The sequence below is a fragment of the Caretta caretta genome, chromosome 2 (genome assembly GCF_965140235.1).
Source record: "Caretta caretta isolate rCarCar2 chromosome 2, rCarCar1.hap1, whole genome shotgun sequence".
Lineage (NCBI taxonomy): Eukaryota > Metazoa > Chordata > Testudines > Cheloniidae > Caretta > Caretta caretta.
Window position 1 is genome coordinate 2,295,132 of NC_134207.1, and position 19,612 is coordinate 2,314,743.

Below are 19,612 nucleotides of genomic sequence, written 5' to 3' on the forward strand. Positions count from 1 at the left end.
GAGGTTAAGGGGTGACAGGATCACAGTCTGTAAGTACCTAGGTGGGGAGCACACTTTTGATAATGGGCTTTTCAATCTAGCCGAGAGAGGTCTGACGCAATCCAGTGGCTGGAAGTTGAAGCTAGACAAATTCAGACTGGAAACCGGGCCTAGACTTTTTTTAACAGCGAGAGCCATTAACTGTTGGGCCAGTTTCCCCAGAGTGGTGGTGGATTCTCCGTCACTGGCCATTGTCAGTCCCTGCAAAGCTTCTGTTCTTGGGAGATTTTAGGGAGGTTCCGTGACCTGTTACACAGGAGGCCGGACTGCTGATCACAGTGGTCCCTTCTGGCCCTGGAATGCGACTCGAACTGTCCTCTGAGCTCCATGTCGCAGGGCGGACACCACCGCTGGCCTGTATCTTTTATATGAGCTGATGGGCAGGGGTGGTGCTTCCTCCTGGCACACGCTCCCCCAGGACCTAGAGGTCTCCAGGATCTCTGTTGTGGGGTGTCTAGCTGCTCCTGGCAGTGCGTTCCTCTCAAGTACATAGCATCACCCTCAAGTTGAGGGGGTGGGCCTGGAGCCCACTGGGAGAGCGGCCCTGTGATCTCCATTTAGCTAGGTCTCCTCCGACTTCCCGCTTGCTAGCCTCCCGGGCGTGGGGTGCTGGGTGCTGACAGCCCTTGCGTGGAGGAACTGCTTGCCCGTAACTAGCTCGGGTCTGCTCGGTTCAGCTTTGTTCTCCAGCCCCTCTCTTCGTGTAAGTGGGAAGGAAACCGTGAAGAGCTGGGTCAATAGCTGCTAATCCCTGACTCCAAACGTTCATTGGCGTTAAACCGGAGGGGACCCTTGTCCTCCAATCTGGCGCTTTGCGCACCCAGCCCTGGGCCTTTCGCCCGGTATTTGCTGTCTGAAGCCCACCAGATCTTGCTGAGCTAACACAGGGTTTTAAAGGCTCCCAGTGGCCGAGGAGCCACTAGATCCTTTGGTAAATTCAGTGGCTAATTACCCTCACTTCAACTTGTCCCTTATTCCTGCGCTCAGTTCGTCTCGCTTTGGTTTCCAGCCCCGGGGATGCATAAGGGAGCGAGAGGCATTTGCAGGCCCCCTTGCGCAGGGTCTCATTCCAGGACCCCTCCTGAGAATTAACCTTTCCTTTTCCAGGAAGGAACTAGGGCTGCCCCCGGGACAGTGGTACTCTGCCCTTCTCAGCACCTTCCATCTAAGGATCTAAAAGCCCTTCACTGCCCTCCTGTGGGTGGGTCAGTGTAACGTCTGCCTTGGTGTCCCCTCTCTCTTGGGGAGAGAAGGGACACAGGCAGCTTTGGGCAGAGGTGAGGGTGGAAGCAAGGCTGGGTCGCTGTCTTGTAAACGCCTGCTGTGAGTAAAGGTGTGTGTGTGTGATACCAAGCCGCTCTGCTGGGGAACCTTTCCTGTCGCCCCTAGGCTAGCTGGCCCCTTGCACCACTCATGGGTGGGCATGCCACAGATCCGCCAGCTGTAGGCAGAGGGCAGCTCTTCTCCACTGGGCTAAGGTGCATTAGCAAGGCCATGGGCCTGGGGCGCCCTCCTGCCCCAGCCAGCCAGGGCATGGATGAGAGCTCCCTGGAGAGGAAAGCAGCTGTGTGGTTACTGAGCTGTGCAGGTTGGTATATGGCTGGGGACGTCTCTGGGGTTACTGGTCACTGAGCGAGGCTCTCTGGCCTCTCTGCAAGGGAGCTGGAAGGTCAGGAGTCCATTTTACACTGTGTAGGGCCAGGAACTTCTAAGCACTGGACATGACCTTGCCCCTGATGTGGCCTGGCTGGGGAAGGTCGCTGCGGAGCCTGGCAGTGCCTCACACCAAGGCTGTCTGTCCGTTCTAGCTTCTGAACAGCAGCGTGGTGAGTGACCTGATCCTCCTGGAGTCCATGATGGATAACATGACGGGCAGGCAGAAGGACCCCTGTACCTTGGTGCGCATGCTGGCTCTCCGGGGGCTGGGCAACATCTCCTCTGGGTCGCCGGACAAGGTGAGAGCGGCTGGTGCACTAGTGCACCACCAAGAAATCCCCCCGACGCAGAGCTGCATCCGCAGCCCTGCTGGGTGCTGACTGGAAAGGAGCCCAGGGCTTTGAGCGAACGGTCCTGCTTGGCTCCAGGCTCTCTTCGCTAGAGCCAGGGTACTTCTGTCTGGCCCCAGACTAAAGCGTGTTCCTGCCTGCTGCCCCGGGGTGGTATCTGACCTGTACTAGGTGGAGGTGTCGGGGGAGGGGCAGGAGTACTGCCCAAATTGGGGAAGGACCCTTGCTTTCCCAGGTTCCACCCATTCATGCAACTAGCACCGTGCAGCTCTTCGGACAGCACCGTCCTCCGGGACCTGCTTTGATCGGCAGGAAAGGGAGATGCCAGCACTGTTGGCTCTGACCCCTGATTGCTGACACCCTAGGGAGATGAATGGGGCGGTTAAAACACCCCCCTCCCCCCAACTATTGTCTCTGGCTCTTTGCAGAGACTCAGGCAGGCACTGATTGATTTGACTCCCATTTTTTGAAGGTTTCTTAACTTAAAACATGAGCCCAGATTCTGGAGCACAGGCTACAGTCTCCTGGGAAGTCCCGAGTTCGCTGGGCCCTGGTCAGGCGCCAGCTGAAAGAGGCTGTGCAAAGGAAAGCCAGCACGCCACCGGGAGAAGTGCTCAGACTTGTCTCCATTGGTTACTGGCGATTCCTGCTCTACTCTGTTCGCCAGTGGATACCTCCGTTGACAGCCAGGGATGCTTATCATGGGAATCTGGAGAGCCCCACCTTAGCACGGTGTCTGCCCCTCTCGAGGCCTGCGGTCGGACTTGTCTGTTCTCTCCCGACTCCGACATCTCTTCTGATGCAGCCGGTTGCAGGGGTGGCTGGCTGTGCTGTTCCCAGCCACTGTAGCATGTGAGATCTCGGTTGCTGGGAGAGTGAGGAGTTGCCGCTTGTTTCCAGATACACCTGCAGTGGGAAATGACTGTTTTAAAACCGTCGTTTCCTGTCTGAGAGGCCGCCCTGGAATCTGCATCGCAGCCCATTGTAAGCAGAGGAGCCCAGCCCTGCTGACTGTCACGTGGCCCTGAACTGCCTGCACGCACTTTTCGGGTTTCTGTACCTGCTGTCTGATCTTTGGCAGCACAGTGACTTGGCAAGCGCTGTTCCTACACTCAGGCTTGTGCCAAACCCCAAGAAGAGGTCATGGACAGGTCACCCCTAAGACAGACAATAAGCTACTGTGACTTGACACTAAAATAAAGTAGCTACTAAAAATACCATTCTGCTGGCGTAGCCATAGTCAGTCCCTTCTGTAACAGCATCCAGCTCCTCCGCCTTCTCCTGCCGGGAGCAGAGCAAAGTGCTCCCCGGGCAAGCAGGGACTGAATGAACTTCCCCAGCCGAGAGAGTGGCTGCATGTGCTTACACCTGCTCTGCATGCCCAGAGCAGCACGCCCACCATCTGCCCAGCACACGGCTGTGTTGGCACCAGGCCAGGAGCCGGGGGGTGGGGGGGAGTGCTGCATTTAATGCCAATAAAATGGAGCACATGGCAGTGACCATGTCTTTTTTTTATAAGGTCGGGTGCCCTGTGGAAGCTACGAGTTGATCCAAGGGCTGGCCTGACCTGGGTTGCACAGAGGTGGTGAACTAGAAGTAAAAGGCCCTGTATCCATTTACAACTGCAGAGGGGCATCCGGTCCTCCAGGGCGCTTGTGGCCAGATGGCCACAGTGTTCCGAAAGCTTTGCCCTATGCTTGTATTACTACATCCGTTACACCGCAGGCGGTTAGGTTGCAAAAGTCAAGCCCCCAGAAGGTAGGAGTGGTCAGGATGGAGTCTTTTGGTGCAAATGTAATTCGGCTTCCTTGTTCCTATACATTATCACACGGGCTTTAGTTATGTCCTCACATAGGATTGTTCCACAACACAGATGTCCACTTCTTGCACTGATGGAGTAACTGGTAGCCATAGTAGGCTGGTCTCCTCTGTGGATCAGTAACTACAGGGGATGATGCGCTTTGCCAGTGGCTTTCACAGCTATCTGCAGACAGCAGAGAAATGGGGAGACTCAGGGTCCCTGGGTTCAGCTCCAGGCTCTGGAGTGAGCTGTGCTCTGTCCCACCCCTCACATGTTCTCCTGCAGGTTGTCTGCCCCGTCCCTGTGTGTTCAAACCACATTGCTGATCACCAGCAGGGGGCACTGAGAGCACAAGTCTCCTGGCTCTGTTCCTGTATCTGGACCCACAGCAGCCCAGTCATGGAGAGGAGCAATTCCAGGGAAGTCCTACAGCTCTGGGCTGGAGTATGCTCCGTGCAGATAGAATCTTCAGAGAATTTAGCAGCTGAACAAGTCTCTCTACTGAGCATGTGCAAACTGACTTTTCTTATCCCTGGGCCACGTTTGGGCAGATTTTCATGGAGATGGCAAAAGGCACATCCATGATGCCAGGGTGACCCTGCCAAATTTCACATCCCTGTGCCAAAGCATTGGAGGGGACGGCAGGGCAGGGCAGGAGAAAATGTTGTGGGTTTTTTTTCTTTTTTCCCTAACCTCATTCAGCCATTTTTCAGAACTGTTTTAGCTGAAACTATCAGGCGTGAAAAGAAACAAGCCTCCGTTCTTAGTCTGGCAAAGTTACAGGCCCCTGTTGTCGGTTCTTTGTAATAGAAAGTGCTAGTGACGTTTGCTTAGAGATGATGCTACAAGCTCCACCTAGGAGAAATCCTTCCATGTGGCAGTGACACCATGACCTCCCTGAGGGTGCCGCTTGGATCCCACCCACATATCCTGGCATGTGTCCCACAACAGGGAGTGCTTCTAATGTGCCACTTCCTTCTGCAGGTGAGGAAACACGGGGCCCAGCTCCTGGCTTCCATGGTCAATGGCATGGACGACAAGGATGATCCCGACAATGTGGTCGCTCTGGAGGCCATGTCTAGCCTGTCCAAACTCCTGGACCATGTGGAGGAGAGGGACATCCGCTCCATGCTTCTCCATATTGCCATCCGCATCCGCCCCTTCTTTGACAACGTAAGGCAGAACCGTGGCTGTTTTTGGGGGCAGGGGAGCGTGAGCCGTTAGCCAGGGTGCAAAGGGCTCGGGGGCTGTAATGAGAAGAGGTGCCTGCTCTGAAATGGGGGGTCAGCCTTCTCCAGCATCTCAGAGAACAGAGCTGCTGATTCAGCACGATGCTGGGAGTTAGGGCTGAGGGGGCGCACAGAGCTTTAGACCACAAGCTAGTGTAGTCCTGGCAGGTTGTCCTACCCAGGAGAGATCTGGGCTGCTTCGTAGCTAAGCAGGGATCATCTGAGGCTAAGTTACAACATAAGAACGGCCAGACTGAGTCAGACCAAAGGTCCATCTAGCCCAGTATCCTGTCCTCTGACAGTGGCCAATGCCAGGTGCCTCAGAGGGAATGAATGGAATGGAATCAAGTGATCCATCCCATTGCCCGTTACCAGTAAATAGGTGGCATCCTAAGCTAGACAGTAGATGCCATTGTGGGCTCACCTCTTGGCCACAGGGAGGAGTGGGGAAGGTGAGGATGGCCTTGCTGGTACCAGTGTGCGGGAGTTGCTTGGTTCACATAGTGGGGCATTGGTGTGCAGCAGGCCAGCGGTGTTAACCATGGGAAGGGGGTCGGTCTAGCTTGGCCTCCTAGGAGGACGTGCTTAGTGCTCTAGGATAGAGGCTGGAGGAGCAGGTCAATACTTCGAGGTTACAATTCCTCTGAGAAGGGAGCAGGCCAGGCCAGTGGTTCTGCGGGCGGCAATGTACCTGTCCTGGGAACGGCAAAGCAGGGAAAGAACAAAGCTAGAGAAGAGTACCTGAAGGCCTGAGTGGTGGAGATGAGCAGCATGTAGCTGGAGCGAGTTAACGGAAGGGGTGAGGGCTTCTCCGAGCATGAGGCACTCGAGTGCACAGGGCCTGCCCCCGGGAAGTGGTGAGACTAATGACCCTGCTCCCTGCACCAGATCCTCCTGACTCCTTCAGAGAGAGGATTGCGAGTCTGCTGAGCTCTGCCCTTCTCTGCACCTGCCTTGTGATCCCTTCCTTCGCCTCATCGGGTTGTTCTCTGTTCCTTCCCCTTCCGAGAAACTTGCCCCCTCCCTACAGTGCTCCTGCCTTTCCAAAGATCTCACTCCCTCCCCTCCCCCTACACTTCACCTCCTCTCCGAAGTATTGACAGGCACCGATTTCTCTCTTCCTGCTCTGGCTTGTGCTCGACTCTCCGGTCTTGAACGACCTCTTCATGGCCACGGTTCAGGGCCTCAGCTCTGTCCTGCGCATCCGTCTCCAGAACACCCTGTGCCCACTGGGCCACCCAGACACTGCCTCTCCTGCCTCTGGCTGCTCTTTCTGCATCCTCCCTTCTCCTGCTCTGCACCCGGCCCTGGGGGACTCTCTGCTGACGGCTCGCAGAGCTCGCTCTGCCACCAACCTCTCTTCCATCCCGCCTGTTTGACACCCCCTCTAGGGACAGCTTGCCCTCCCGAACTGTCCGTGGCCCAAAACCAGCTCCCGCCTTCTCCCTTTGCCTGACGCTGTCACCGACGCCACCCGCCTCCCCAGCACTCAGGCCTGCAACTCCTCCCTTGTGTCAAACCATAGCTCGATCCCCTGCTCCCTCCGCCTTGGTGCTCAGATCCTCGTTCTGCCCCCCCTGCGCTGGCCTCCCAGCACGCGCTGCTGCTGAACTCCAGCATGCCCCGGTGGAATCGGGTCACGCCCCTCTTGCAGTCGCCGCGAGTCACTGCCTACAGAGCCCTGCTCGCCCCGCACCGCTGCTCCCAGCCTCGGCTACCCGTCCGTCAGGTGGCCATGCAATGGGTTCTTGTGCTCCTCCGGAGCCCAGCTCTGTCTGCCCGCACTGAAGTCCCTCTCAGACCCACTAGTGCTGGAGGCTTTGCAACTTCCCTACCGTTCCCTTGGTCCTTCCCCTGCCTCTGCCCGCCAGCTGGGAGCAGGGTCCTTCATGCGTGAGAAGCCTGGTGCCTAGTGGGCGTGACTGCGAGTCCCTGGTGTGCTAGCACACCTGTGTAAAGAGAAGTGGGAGCTGGGGGTGGGTGAGAGGGAACAACCCTGGCATGCTGGCTGTGGCTCACGGGGGCTGGGAGAGGAACGCTCTGCGCCCATGGGCAGGAAGGAAAGACCCACCAAGATGGCAGAGCAGGAGCGGGTGACGTACTGTGGGAGACGTAGCAGCTGAGTCTGTAGCAGGGCCGGGTGACTGTTTCTCTGTGCTAAAGTAATGTCCATCCAGGGGACTCCCAGCACGGTCCAGACAGCCGGCGGATCTCTGCCCCGGGGGGCTGTTAGCCCCATTCTACAGAGGAGGGAACCGAGGCAGGGGAGGTTGAAACCTCATCCTTGCTCTCTGCTTTTCACCCAATCCCCAAGAAGCCAGTGGATCGTGAGAAAGCTCCAGCATCTGCTGTGTCTGTTTGCTCAGAACTGGAGACGGCCAGCAGGTTGGGGGGCTGGGTGGGAAGGAACCAGTGAACGAGGAGGGAACAATTCCTGTGCTCCCCCATGCTAGGGTGTCCCAGGAGCAAGCAGCTGGAGTGGGGCTGTACCGATCACTGAGACGGTGCCTGCTGTGATCCTCTTGTGCTTCTCCATCACAGCGACACTCGCCTTGTGTGCCCTTTGCCTGCAGGAAAACCACGAACTGCGCACGTCTTCCATCGTTCTGTTCGGGAACCTGACCAAGTTCAGTGCTGGGAACTGTGAAGACGTCTTTTTTGAGCAGATCTTGAATGGGCTGGTGACGCTGCTGCTTCACCTCCAAGATCCAAAGCCAGAGGTCATCAAAGTGAGTGCCTTGCTGCTAGACTGGGGCCAGCAGGCGTTTGGCTGGTGTCTCAAGTGCAGCTGCCATGCTGGCCTGCGAGCTCAGCCAGGACAGTGTTCTGCTAAGCGCTCCTATGGCTGGGAGCCCGTAACCAGGGCTTTTGGTCCCTGGGCATGGAATGTTCTGCCAGGGTGGAAGGAGACTTGCGGGCTGGTGAGTTTCTAGTGACTAACATGGTGTTGTGGTCTCCTCATCTGCCCTGTCCTGCAGGCCTGTAAATTTGCTCTGCGCATGTGTGGCCCCAACATGGGCTGCGAGGGGCTCTGTGACATGTTTCTGAACCACCTGCATGAAGACCGAAGCCTGCATTACGGAGAGTTCATGAACGATGTCTGCAAACACCTGGTGAGTGAGACTCTGGCTTCACAGGGGGTGGAGTGAGTGGCTGACAGCCCTGTGAGCAGTCACTGCTGGGGCGAAACTAACCTGCTCCAGCCCGCCCCACTCTGACCCTTGCTGACAGCCAGCACTGCAATGCCCTGGGGCTAGCCAGAGAGCAGCACTTCCAGCCTAGTGAGCTGGAGGACCCAGAGCAAAGCCCCTCTGGGACATCAGGAAGACGCTGACGCTCCCCGGCAGTAGTGGTGCTAGCATGACAGCGGCTTGGTCCCCCCCTTGAAAGGGGGGGGTCTTTCGAGAGTCCCTGGAGTTGGCCCTTTTCTGATGCCCCAATGGAGTGAACAGAAGTGCTGGCCCAGGTGCAGAGGTCAGGGCTGCCTGGCTCAAGCTGCAGCATTGCATGCTGTCCATCTGGCCTTGGACTCCGTGACCCCGTGGACCTCCTGTCACCCACTCCCTTTGCAGCCTGGGGGGGACAGACAGTCTGCACTGCCCTTGACCTGTTCATCTGACTCTCTCATGCTCCAGTGTTTCAACCAGTCACATGCAGGGGTCGGGAAAGAATCTTTCCCTTCCTCTGAAGCCCCAGCAGGAGATGGGACCCTGGTGCTCTGAGCTGGTGCAGGGAACCCTCTCTCACATGCCTGGCTGGTGGGTCTTGCGGTGGGCCTGATGGCCAGACATAGGGGCTGGGAAGGGGTTTCTCCCAGCTCAGACTGGCAGGGACCGTAGGTTTTTTGCCTTCTGCAGCGTGGGGCATAGATCCGCCTGCAGGATCATCTGGGCACACGTCACCTCTTCGGTTCCCGGCCGCTGGGGCATTGGGCGTTTTGCTGGCCCCTTGGTTTCTCCTCTCTGCCGTGGCACACATCAGTGTAGTGTCCTGAGCACTGACATGCTTTAGTTTCACCGAGTCCTCGGGCTGCCCGTGGGGGTGAAACGTCTGGCCAGGGATCTACCAGAGGGCAGAGGAGATGCCTTGCGGCCAGAAGGGACCGTTACACTCTCTGAACCTTGCTGATCAGACTAGTCCCTCTTCTGTCAACCCTTAGCCCTGGAGATGCCCTGCACGGCTGCCCCTTTCCGCAGGAAGCAGGGTGCCCCCGGGAGCCCAGCTCGTTCTCATTACCTTGGTTTTCCCTTTAGATGCAGAACTACCCAGAGATGCTGAATCGTTTGATTTCAACCAACCTCTTCTACTTCAAGAGCAACTGGGTTGACATTCGAGCAGCAGCACCCATGTTTATAGGTAAGGTTGCCTTGGCACTGTTCCCACATCAGCCCTACTCCCGCTGGCTGGGACTGGCAGAGGGGTTTGAAAGTCACTGGGGTTTGGGTGCTTAACTCTGTATCTGTAATGTGTTGGGCGGGGGGCAGATTATGGGGGCTTCTCTGAGTGGCACATGCTGGAGGTCTCATGCTGCCAATATGGAAACATCCTTGGAATTTCTAAACCTGCTCGATGACAATTGCCTAACTCGAGGTGTTGCAGCCAACCTGTGGAATTCTTTATTAGATCTTGTGCTGACAGAGAAGGAGGGACTGATCCTAGGACTAGAACTTCCTGGGAGCTCAGGTGCAGGTGACCATGGCCTGATCCAGCCAGGTAAAGTCCAGACCAGTAAAACATAGACATGGTGCTTTACTAAGGCCAATTTCACAAGGATGAAAACAAGTGTGAGCCAGGCCAGCAGGGAGGAGGAATTTAATCAGAAAGATGTGAATGATGATTGGGAATGGTTTAAGAACCCTTCATCAGTTGCACAGCACCCCACAGCTGAGGAAGAAGGCTGTATTGGTGAAAAGACTGACCCAGTTCACTGCGGGAGTGAAGGCAGCTCTGTTTTTTGGAGGAAATCTGTGGCTAGCAGAGTTAGACAAGGAGGAGTTTTTAAGTGTGTGCAGACAGAATGCTGCCAGTGGTCTCGGTCCATTACTAGATGGAAATGGTGGTAGAATTCCTGCAAAGCAGGAGTTGTTCAATACACACTTGTTCTGTACTTGGGAATAAAACCGGTGAGATGTCATGTCCTACGATGATTCTCTCTCCAGTCCACTAGTATCTCAGGGTAACAGCAGCTACTAAAGTTAAACATTTTTAAATCTGCAGATTTGGATAACTTGCATCCAAGAGTCTTAAAAGAGCTGGCTGGATGGCTAATGTTGATTTTCAGTAAGTCTTGGAACGCCAGGGAAGTTCTAAAAGACGAGAAGAAAGCTAATATTGTGCTGGTGTTGGAAAAGGGCACACAGGCTGGCTCAGGTAATGAGAAGCCTGTCAGTTTGACATCAGTTGTGGGCAGGATAATGGAGTGGCCGATACAGGACTTGATTGACATTAGTCGTTGTCCTTTAATTCTCTTTCAGCCTGGGTTTACGGGGACTCTAGATCCTGTCAAACTGTTTGTTTGCTGTGATGACCAGTCTGGCTGCTAACCATGGTCATGAGGAGTAAAGATCTTACGCTTCTGTTCAGCGCTGACTTGGTACCACACAAGTTTGAAGAAACTAGATCAACTTAAAATCATCAGGGCACACGTTACCTGGGTTAAAAACTGGCTGATAGGGCTGGGAACGAGGAGTCCTTGAGCAGGCATGTTTCTAGTGTGGTCCCGCAGGGATGGGTTCTTGGCCCTATGCTAGTGAACATTACTTACTTTTTAATCCATGAGCTGGAAGAAAACATAAAAAAAATTGTCCCTGAAGTTTGCAGAGGATATAAAAATTGGAGTGGTAAATCAAGAGGGCAGGTCACTGATCAAGATTGCTTGCCCGCAGCTTACCCAGAGATACAGTGCAAACATGCGTTTTAATGTGGCTCGGTGTAAATGGACCGTCTAGGGACAAAGGCTGTCGGCCAGACTTAGCTGGGGCCTCTATCCATCAGGACCCCCACATCTTTCAAAGTCGCTGCTTCCCAGGATAATCAGCTGCACTTCAGCTCCCAGTGTAATGCGGTGGCCAGAGGGCTAATGGGATCCTTGGATGCATAAATGGGGGAATCTCGAGTAGGAGTAGAGGTTATTTTATCTCTGTGGCCCTGGTGTGAGCGCTGCTGGAATCATGGGTCCAGTTCTGGTGTTCACACTTGAAGAAGGATGTTGATAACTTGGGGAGGGGTCAGAGATGAGTCACGAGAACAATTCCAGGGTTAGAAACCTGCCTTAGAGTGAGAGACTTGAGGAGCTTGGTCTCTTGAGCTTAACAAAGAGATATCTAAGGGGTGAGTTGGATCAGTCTATAAATACCTGCACGGGGAACAAATATTGGATAATGGGCTCCTCAGTCTAGCAGACAAAGGTCTAACACGATCCGGTGGCTGGAAATTTGAAGTCGGACCAATTCAGACTGGAAATAAGGCATACGTTTTTAACTGTGAGTGATTAGCCCGTGGGCCAATTACCAAGGGTCGTGGTGTCAGTGATGGGAACTGCAAGTCTTGGATCAAGGCTGGATTTAGGGATGATGTTAGGGCGGGTCTCTGGCTAGGCAGGTCAGACTGGATAATCTCTCGGGTCCCTTCTGGCCTTGGAATCTGCGACATTCCCCAGCCTTCTCCCCTCGCAGATCAGCGCTGTGCGGATGCCGGCGACGCTAGGGGAGGGTGCTCTGGTGCCTCTGCACTGACGTGCTGCGGCTGCTGCTCTGCAGAACACCCGAATTCTGGTGGGACCTGGCCAGGTGAAGCAAGGCCTCAAAACCCTGCGCTGCAAACTCCGCCGTAACTTTCCATCTCTTCTGACTCCAGGCTTCCTCGTTCTGCACGTGGATGAAGAGCACTGTAAGCAAGTGGACCTGGACCAACTCCTTTCCTGTGAGTAAGAGCGTCCCTTAGCGCTGTGCTGCTGTGGGCTGGGCACCGGTGGGTGCTGTGGGAGCCCTGTCACTGGCCTGTGCCGAGGCTGGAAGCTGCGGGTGCAGAGCCCCAGGAGCCTGCGTGTGAAATGGGAGGGAGATTGCAGTGCGGGAAGGCAGGGCTGGGAGCCCGTCATTGGTGAGGTTCTTGGCGGGCCTCAGGCTTTGCAGCGGTTCCCAGTGAGGTTACCGCATCGGGCAGCAGGGGGTTAATGGGCCTGGAGCCGGAGCCGGGGCAGGGGCTGGAGCAGCTTCACCTTCCAGTTCATTTCTGGCACTTTGCTGCTTGCTGCCACCAAGTCAGGGTCACGCCGCGCCTCTGCTCCATCCTTCGTACAGGGCTATAAACCCCTGTGCTGGCAGGGGCTTCCCCAGGGTGCATGTGCCCCCGAGGGCTGGGCTGGGTACTGGGCTAAGGGACAGTTGGTCTTGGCTTGAGTCGAGGCCACTGGCCCCCCCTGACTTCAGAGTCCAAGGTCGTTCTCCTGAGCAGCAGCAAAACCCCCTGCTGGGGGGCATCTCTGCCCTTGCCAGGCCCGCCTGCAATAGCAAACGTTCCTCTCGGGTTCCCTAGTGCCTGTTCGGCGCCCCCGGGCCATGCTCTGGAGCTGCTCCCTACGAAGCCAGGCAGGACTCTGGGGAAGTCTCCTCTCTGGGAGCAGACTGTTCCCAGGGCAAGAAGCTCACACGGCTTCCACCTTCCTGGGTCTGACCTGGGAGCATTCAATCCTCTGCCCCTCTGTGCGCTTCCCACAGTGAAGTCTGCCCAGGCGGGGTCCTGGGGAAGCCAGGGGGTCCTGCACCCCAACTCCGCAGTCAGATGTGACTCTCAGCCAGCCAGGAAAACAGACCATGTTCCTGTCATCTAATAAACCTTCTAACACAGAGCTTGTAGGTACAGAGACCAGGACCCCTCAGTCAGTCCATTTTGGGGGGGCAGGGAGGCCAGACCATCTGGGCCTCCCTCCATTTCCCCAGCCAGCTCCAAACTGAAACTCCCCAGCCCTTCCTCTGGCCTTTCTCTTTCCCAGGCCAGGAGGCCACCTGATCTTTGTTCTCCAACACCTTTAGTCGGCACCTTTGCAGGGGAGGGGCCCAGGCCATCAGTTGCCAGGAGACAGGGTGTCGGCCATTCTCTGTGTAGATACCATCACACTGGCCCCCTAGGGCTCTGCAACAATCACACCCCTTTATCCCCCCACCTGGATACTTAAGAAAGGCATAGAGGGAAACTGAGGCACCTACACAGTATGTGGAGAAAATCTTCCAACATTCCCACTTCGTCACAGTGCCAGCTTGTACCTGGTGCAGGGCACGAGATGTGTACTCGGTCCTTGCCTGGTGCTCAGTTGAGAGGTCCAGCAGGCATGGTGCTGCACAGGCTGGAGGGGGCCCTTGATGCTCCCTGCAGAACAGATCCCAGCTCCCTTCTCCCAGCTGGTATCCCGTGGCCCTTTCCCTTCCGTTCACTCTGGGAACACTGCCCTGGGGCTCTTGGTGCTGCAGGGCTCTGCTCCCTGGGTTCGGGGCCCAGGGGGTACATGTTAGCACGGCACAGTCCTGTTAAACACGAGCCTGGCTGAACGAGGGCCTGCGAGGGCTCTCGTCAATGCTTCAGGCCTTGAGGCAGGGGACTCCAGTGCTGGGGAGGGAGCTGGTGACGAGCTGCTCCCTGTGGGTTGTTGCCAGGGCTGTGCAGCCTGGTGTACTGGCAGCTCTTGTCACAGGCCCATCTTGTGCTGTGGGATGACCTGGGTAGACAGGCACTGATCACTGGCTTCTGGCTGGCCTGGCTTGAAATGAGTGGGGGCTGGAGCTCATTAGTTAACGAATCAGTTTGTATTACTGGAGTGCCTAGCAGCCCTAGGCATGGCCCAGGGGCTTGCTGTGCCAGGCGCTGTACATGCACAGATTGAAATTTCGAAGTCCCAGGCAGATTGGAGAGGCTGCAGAAGCAGGGAGATGGGGCTGGTCAGCGTGGCAGGCGGTGGTCTCAGCCCCCAGGGCTTAACTCCTCAGGGTTTTGTCAGTGTCACCATAAGGGAGTGTTTAAAGGAGGGTGGGTGGGGCGGGGGAGCTCCTGCCAAGGCTGAGGGGCAGCAGCTGAGGAAGCATGAAGGGGTTTGTTTATAGACTTGTAAGTGGCAGTGGAGGCTGGTGCCATGGGCAGGGAGTGAGCGCTTCGCCCGTGAACAAGATGACCGGCTGCTGCGGGAGGGGGAATAGCTTGGGGAAGGCCATGGAAGTGAGGTCAAGTAGCTCCTGTCTGGTGGAGCCAGGGCAGGGGACCAGGCTAGGAGCGGGATCTTGGCAGCAGCATTGGGAGTGAGCGTGGGCAGAAGGCTGCGTTTGTCCAGCCTAGGGGGAAGGGTTTGCAGCAATCGAGGTGTGACCTGGCGGCTGGCCAGGGCAGGCTGCGGTGTGGATGTAAGGACCTACCCGGGGCCAGTGTCTGGGCCTGCATGCCAGGCTGGCCCTAGTGACTGAGGAGATGGCTCGCTTTCAGCCTTGTTGTGTTGGAGCTGGTGACCAGAGGCCCTGAGGAGACCTCGGAGAGCGGTGCAGACACCAGTTTGGGCAGGAGGAGGCTGGCGTAGAGAGCTGGAGCTGGGCACGGTCACAGAGACAGGAGCCGAGTTCGTGTTGTGGATGAGATTAGAGGGGACCAAGGACAGAGTCTGGGGAACCCTCACAAACAGCAGGGGCTGGTCAACACTAGACACTAGCTCAACCTGGCTACGTGTGAAAAATCCCCACCGCCACCCCTCCAAGCGATTTCAACCAAGCCAGCCTAAGGGCCTGTGTACACAGCACTGGTTCCATCAGCCTGGCTCCTGCCTCGACTGGATTACCGGGGGGGAGCCCCCCGGCGGCCTGGGCAGTGTCTGGGCTGCCAAGCAGCAGCATCCCGGCATAGACGAGCCCTACTCTCTGTGCAGCACGTTGCAGCCAAGGCTGGCTAGACTGTGGTGGTGGGAGGATACTGCAGAACGATGAGACTGAGCTGCTAACGAGTGACCCCAAGCCACAGACTTGCCTAGGCAATCCGAACGGGGGCAGGGACTATTGTCTTGAGAGGGCTGCTACAGGCAGAACCCTGTAGATCACTGATCGGATGAGACTTGCATCACCGCTAGATTGACTGGCGGGAGCTCTGTCCGGTGCTCGACTGCCCCAGGAACAATGTAATGTGGCCGGGCAGATTGTCCCTTTTCTGCCAAGGACAATCGTCCCTCTCCTGGACTGTCTGCACAGTCCTGGGTGAAGACCTGGGGGAGTAACTTAAGTAGATTCCAAAGAGCTTTAGACACAGTCCCTCGAGGCTCCTGGGCCTGCACCCGGTGGCCTCCTCTGGCATGTTACCGATGGAGCTGGTGCGTAAGTCTCCGATGTTGGCTTGGACATTTATAGCCCGTTTCACAGCAGAGGTGGGTGTCTTCGGGAGTTGGGGAACGAGTCACTGAAAAGTCCCTGCCGGGAGCATGTGCTGTGTCAACGTACGCAAGAGCACGGTGTAGGCGCTGGCCGGTGCGGCCCAGGGGGGTTGGAGAACAAGCCAACCCTGCGGCATCGGCTCCTGTCCCACAGGCTGGTCCCCGCTCCTGGCACACATGGTCACAGCCCGACTCTGGGTTTGCCCGGCCTTCCCTCTGGAGATGGAAACAGAGGGGTGGACGGGCCAATCCAGAGTGTGCCCTGCTGCAAGGTCACTCATCTTCACGGACTTTATTCGCAGGCCTGGTTTCCTTGACCTCTGAGCATCAGAGCCGACTGTGCGTGCCAGGATCCTAGCAAGCTGCCCGTGCAGGGCTTGCTTGGCCACTGCCTGGCGGCCTCTCTCTCGAGCGAGTGAGGGGCAGGGCACATTGTGCTAGTAACTTAGCAGTGGGGTTGTGACATTCAGTCCCCCAGCGGCTCGGCTCCCCTTCACTTAGCTGGGGACAGGGCTTGGACCAGCAAGTGAGGGTTTGCTTCGCCCGGGAGACCCAGCCCGAGAGCTCTGTGATGGTCGTGGCAGCGTGCATTGTGACTAACCCCCGCCCTGGCTGCTGCCGGTGCTGGGCTCCGGAGGAGCCTGACCCACGGAAACTGCTCCAAGCACAGAGCCGAGCATGGCCCGGCGCTGGCGAAGCGGCCCGAGGCGGAAATTCCGGCTCCTGCCTGCGGCATCGCGGGCTGCAGCTCGGGCATCTGCTCAGAGCATGGGTGGCATTTGCAACGTTGGCGCGTAAGGAAATTCCGGGTTTGTTTGTAACGTGTTACCCGTTAAAAGGCCCAGCTACAGCTCATTAGAAAGGACTCATAAAAAGTCCAATTGAAGCTGGTGGCATTTTGGAGCCGAGTTAAGTAATTTTCCTGGATTTCAGGGATTTTTTCCCTGTCACTAGTGACCTCATAGTGTATAGTAATGCATGGAAACTCTTGGATTGTTCCAAGAGAGCTTAAAAAACACTAAAAAAGGAAAAACTATCTTTCCGTTGGCTCCCGGAGCCCTTCCAGCAGAGAGAGGCCTGTCTGTTTGAAACAAGTGAAAGAGAAGACGTGTGTCTGTGAGTAATAGCTGGAGTTAGCAGCCTTGGATCGGGTTGCTCTGGCTTCCCGTATTGAGTGGATTAGCTGACTGGGGTCCGGGGACAGCTCTGGGCTCTGATTTACAGCCCAGCCCCGGGGGCACCCCTGCACTAGCCCAGGCTAATCACCAGGACGGCTGCAACAGGAAGCAAGTCGGCACATAAATCAGGGACCTCATCCATGCTCATGGCAGAGGGGAGCTGGAGGGATGGGGGGCGCCCAGCTTTGTAAACAAGCTACTGGAAAATATTATAACTTCACTGCAAGGAAACCCTACCTGGCTGGGCCTAGGCGAGGCGCTGTGAACACCGGCGGGGTCACGTCGCCCCCTGCCCTGTCCATGGGCACCCAGTAGTCTGGCAGGCTGAGAGCGGCCCAGCACGGGGGCCCATCGGCGCTAGCAGGGGAGAGTCCGGCGGGGGGATGCTGGCGAGCAGAAGGCCAAAGACCCGCTCACAACTTCAGGCGAGTGCTGCAGCACAGTCTGTGCAGCCCAACGGTTCCTGCTGCTCTCTGGGGAAACCAGGCCACTGTCCTGCCCTGGGTTCCTGATCTGCCCGCTCCCCCCCGGGAGCACGTGGAGCTGAGGGTCTGCTCAGTGCTCGCCCAGCGGCCGGGGACCAGCCTGGAATCCGACCCCCAGCCCAGCGTGGAGTCTGCAGCGAAAGGGCTTTGCTGCCTTGCTTCCTTGTCTCCGCAGGATTCTCCTCCAGGGCCCAACCACCCCTCTTAGTGCTGGGGCGGGGCATGAAGTAACCAGCGCCCCCCCTGGCATCTCCAAGCCCCTGCCAGGCTGCTTGTGGGTGTCCCTTAGCACAGGTGGGCTGCTGCTGCTGTACACCCAGAGCACCCCCTGCCCCGCCAAGCTCAGGGTGGGTCCTGGGGAACGGGCAGAGTGCAGGGGCTGGGCGCACAGCTTCCCGTGGGGCTCCCGCTTCTCCGCTGGTGAGCCGGGCTTTGCTGCAGCTGCCCTATGTGACCCGGGGCCAGTCACGCAGCCTCTGTGCTTCATTTCCCCCTCTAAGGTGGTGAGCCCTGCCCTACCTCCTGGGGCCGAGGGTAAACACGGGTGGGCACCAGGGGTCAGTCCCCCATGATGGGGCCAGCCAGATCAGTGCATGGGGGAGGGGGGGGTTCCTATTGCCCTGCCTGGCTCCCTGTCACAGGCTGCAGGGGGTGGGGTGGCCTGTGTGGAGGCTCTAGGAGAAGCCGGTGCCAAGGCTGGTCCTGCTGCCCCATTGGCCCCCCCTGCTCGTTTTGGGTAATGGATGTTGTGTTCCAGAGGGGGCTTTGCCGGGGCCATGGCAGCTCCTCTCCATGCAGGGCTGAGGCAGCTCCTGCTGGGGAGGAGCGCTGCCCTGTGGGGTGGAAGGCGGGGGGCAAGCCTTGATTGTGCCTGGGGCCCTGGTTTGGGGAGCAGAGGTGGAGGTTGGGAGGCGCTACCCCTGGCTGGTCAGGCTCAATGCCTGGCTGTGCGGACCAGGGCTGGAGCCCAGGGCTAGAGCCCAGGCCTGGGGCAGTGCCCCAATCTCCTATCTGATGGGAGGGGGAGCTGACCTCCAGTGCAGGGAGGGGCTGGCCCTGCTGCAGAGTGGGGCACGGCTTGGCCTGCCCTCGCTGGGGCAGGACTGTAGCAGCTCCAGGGCTGTTGGAATGAGACTGGTTCCATGGGCGCCGGTCCCCGGGCTCGCGGCTGCGTGTTCAGTCAGGGCTGCCCGAGTCATGTGCTCTCGTTCCAGCTCTCAACGTGCTGCTGAAGGACCCGGCTCCTGTCGTCCGCATGAAGGTGGCTGAGGCTCTGGGCCGCCTGGTCCGGGTTGTGTGAGCGGCAGATGGGACCTGCGGGTGCCTGGGCTCCGTGACGGCGGTCAGCTGGATGGATGCTCCTTGCCCCGGAGATGCCACGGCTTCCAGGGCCCGGAACCGGTGCCTTGGGCTCTGCTCAGCCGGCCCTGCTGCAGAGCAGCACGTGCTATGCTCACTCCCATGCCCGCTGCCTGGAGCAGGGGCCTTGTGCGGATGCTCTCTACTGCAGCCTGGGGCACCCGCCCCACAGGGCCAGGACTCCGCCCTTCCCTCTGCTCTGGCTGCTGGCTCAAGCGTCCCGGTCCCAGCTCTCCGCCAGCCTTTCCCGCGATCTGCACGCCTCACAGGCATCCCCGAGCGAATAAACTGGGCAATAGGACATGGAACTGTTCCGGGGTGTGCACAGGGTCCGTCCCAATGAGTGCAGCCCCTCTGGCTTTCCTGGGTCACTGCCCTGGCACGAGAGGGGCAGGTACCAGCCCTGCTGAGGCCCCTTGTCACTGCATGTTTCAGGGCTGGTCGTCTCGCACAGATCGCTCCCATCCAGTCACTGGGACGTGTGATTGTTACAATCTGACTCTGCTTAGCATTAGCCTGGGCACTGCACAGCCTGGGGCCAGTGCCCTGTGTGGGGTATGGAGGTTGGATGGGGCACCCTGCCCTGATGGGGATCCCTGCAGGGCCCTGGATGGCCTCTGAGGACCTTCCCCTCCACCCCCCACCCGATGTCCTAGGATGGTGAGAAACCTTGGCCATCGCTGCACGTGCACCTTCCTTCCACAGTTGTTCCACGAGTGAGGCCAGTGAGCTGTCCCCAGGGTCCTTGGCACTGTCTGGTACTTTCCCCGGGCCCCCCAGCACAGCAGAGTCCCTGATGGCAGCGGTGCGCTCCAGATTCTCTGCTGGCTGAGTCAAGCTGTCCCCTCCACGTGGAACCTGTATAGAAACCAGACTGGACTTATTTTTTAATAAAGCTGTTTCCTTCTTGTAGAGGGGCTGGTGCTGGAGTCTCATTGCCAGGTGGAGCCTGCCCTGGCTCAGCTGGGTGCTGCGAAGGGCAGGTCGGGGGCCTTGGAGCCTGGCCTGCAGTGACTGGCTGCTCTGGGGGGGAGTGCTGGCCTTAGAGATCACCGGGGGGCCCTCTTGGCAGCGATTTGCCCCCCTTCAAATGACTCTCTTGGTGGAGAAAGGGGCTGC

The 19,612-nt window shown here is 57.7% G+C and overlaps 1 protein-coding gene across 6 annotated transcripts in view; it reads left to right on the forward strand.

Annotated features, from left to right (window-relative positions):
- MROH1 (maestro heat like repeat family member 1) overlaps window positions 1-19,405 on the forward strand; it is a 112,622-nt gene extending 93,217 nt beyond the window's left edge. For all 6 annotated transcript variants that reach the window (XM_075124862.1, XM_075124861.1, XM_075124863.1 and 3 more), the window contains 7 exons: window positions 1,848-1,994; window positions 4,831-5,019; window positions 7,649-7,804; window positions 8,054-8,188; window positions 9,329-9,431; window positions 11,931-11,996; window positions 18,349-19,405. In XM_075124862.1, the coding sequence (XP_074980963.1) occupies window positions 1,848-1,994; window positions 4,831-5,019; window positions 7,649-7,804; window positions 8,054-8,188; window positions 9,329-9,431; window positions 11,931-11,996; window positions 18,349-18,434 (882 nt within the window). In that variant the 3' untranslated portion in view covers window positions 18,435-19,405. The remainder of the gene's footprint in view (window positions 1-1,847; window positions 1,995-4,830; window positions 5,020-7,648; window positions 7,805-8,053; window positions 8,189-9,328; window positions 9,432-11,930; window positions 11,997-18,348) is intronic.
- The last annotated feature ends 207 nt before the right edge of the window (window positions 19,406-19,612 follow it).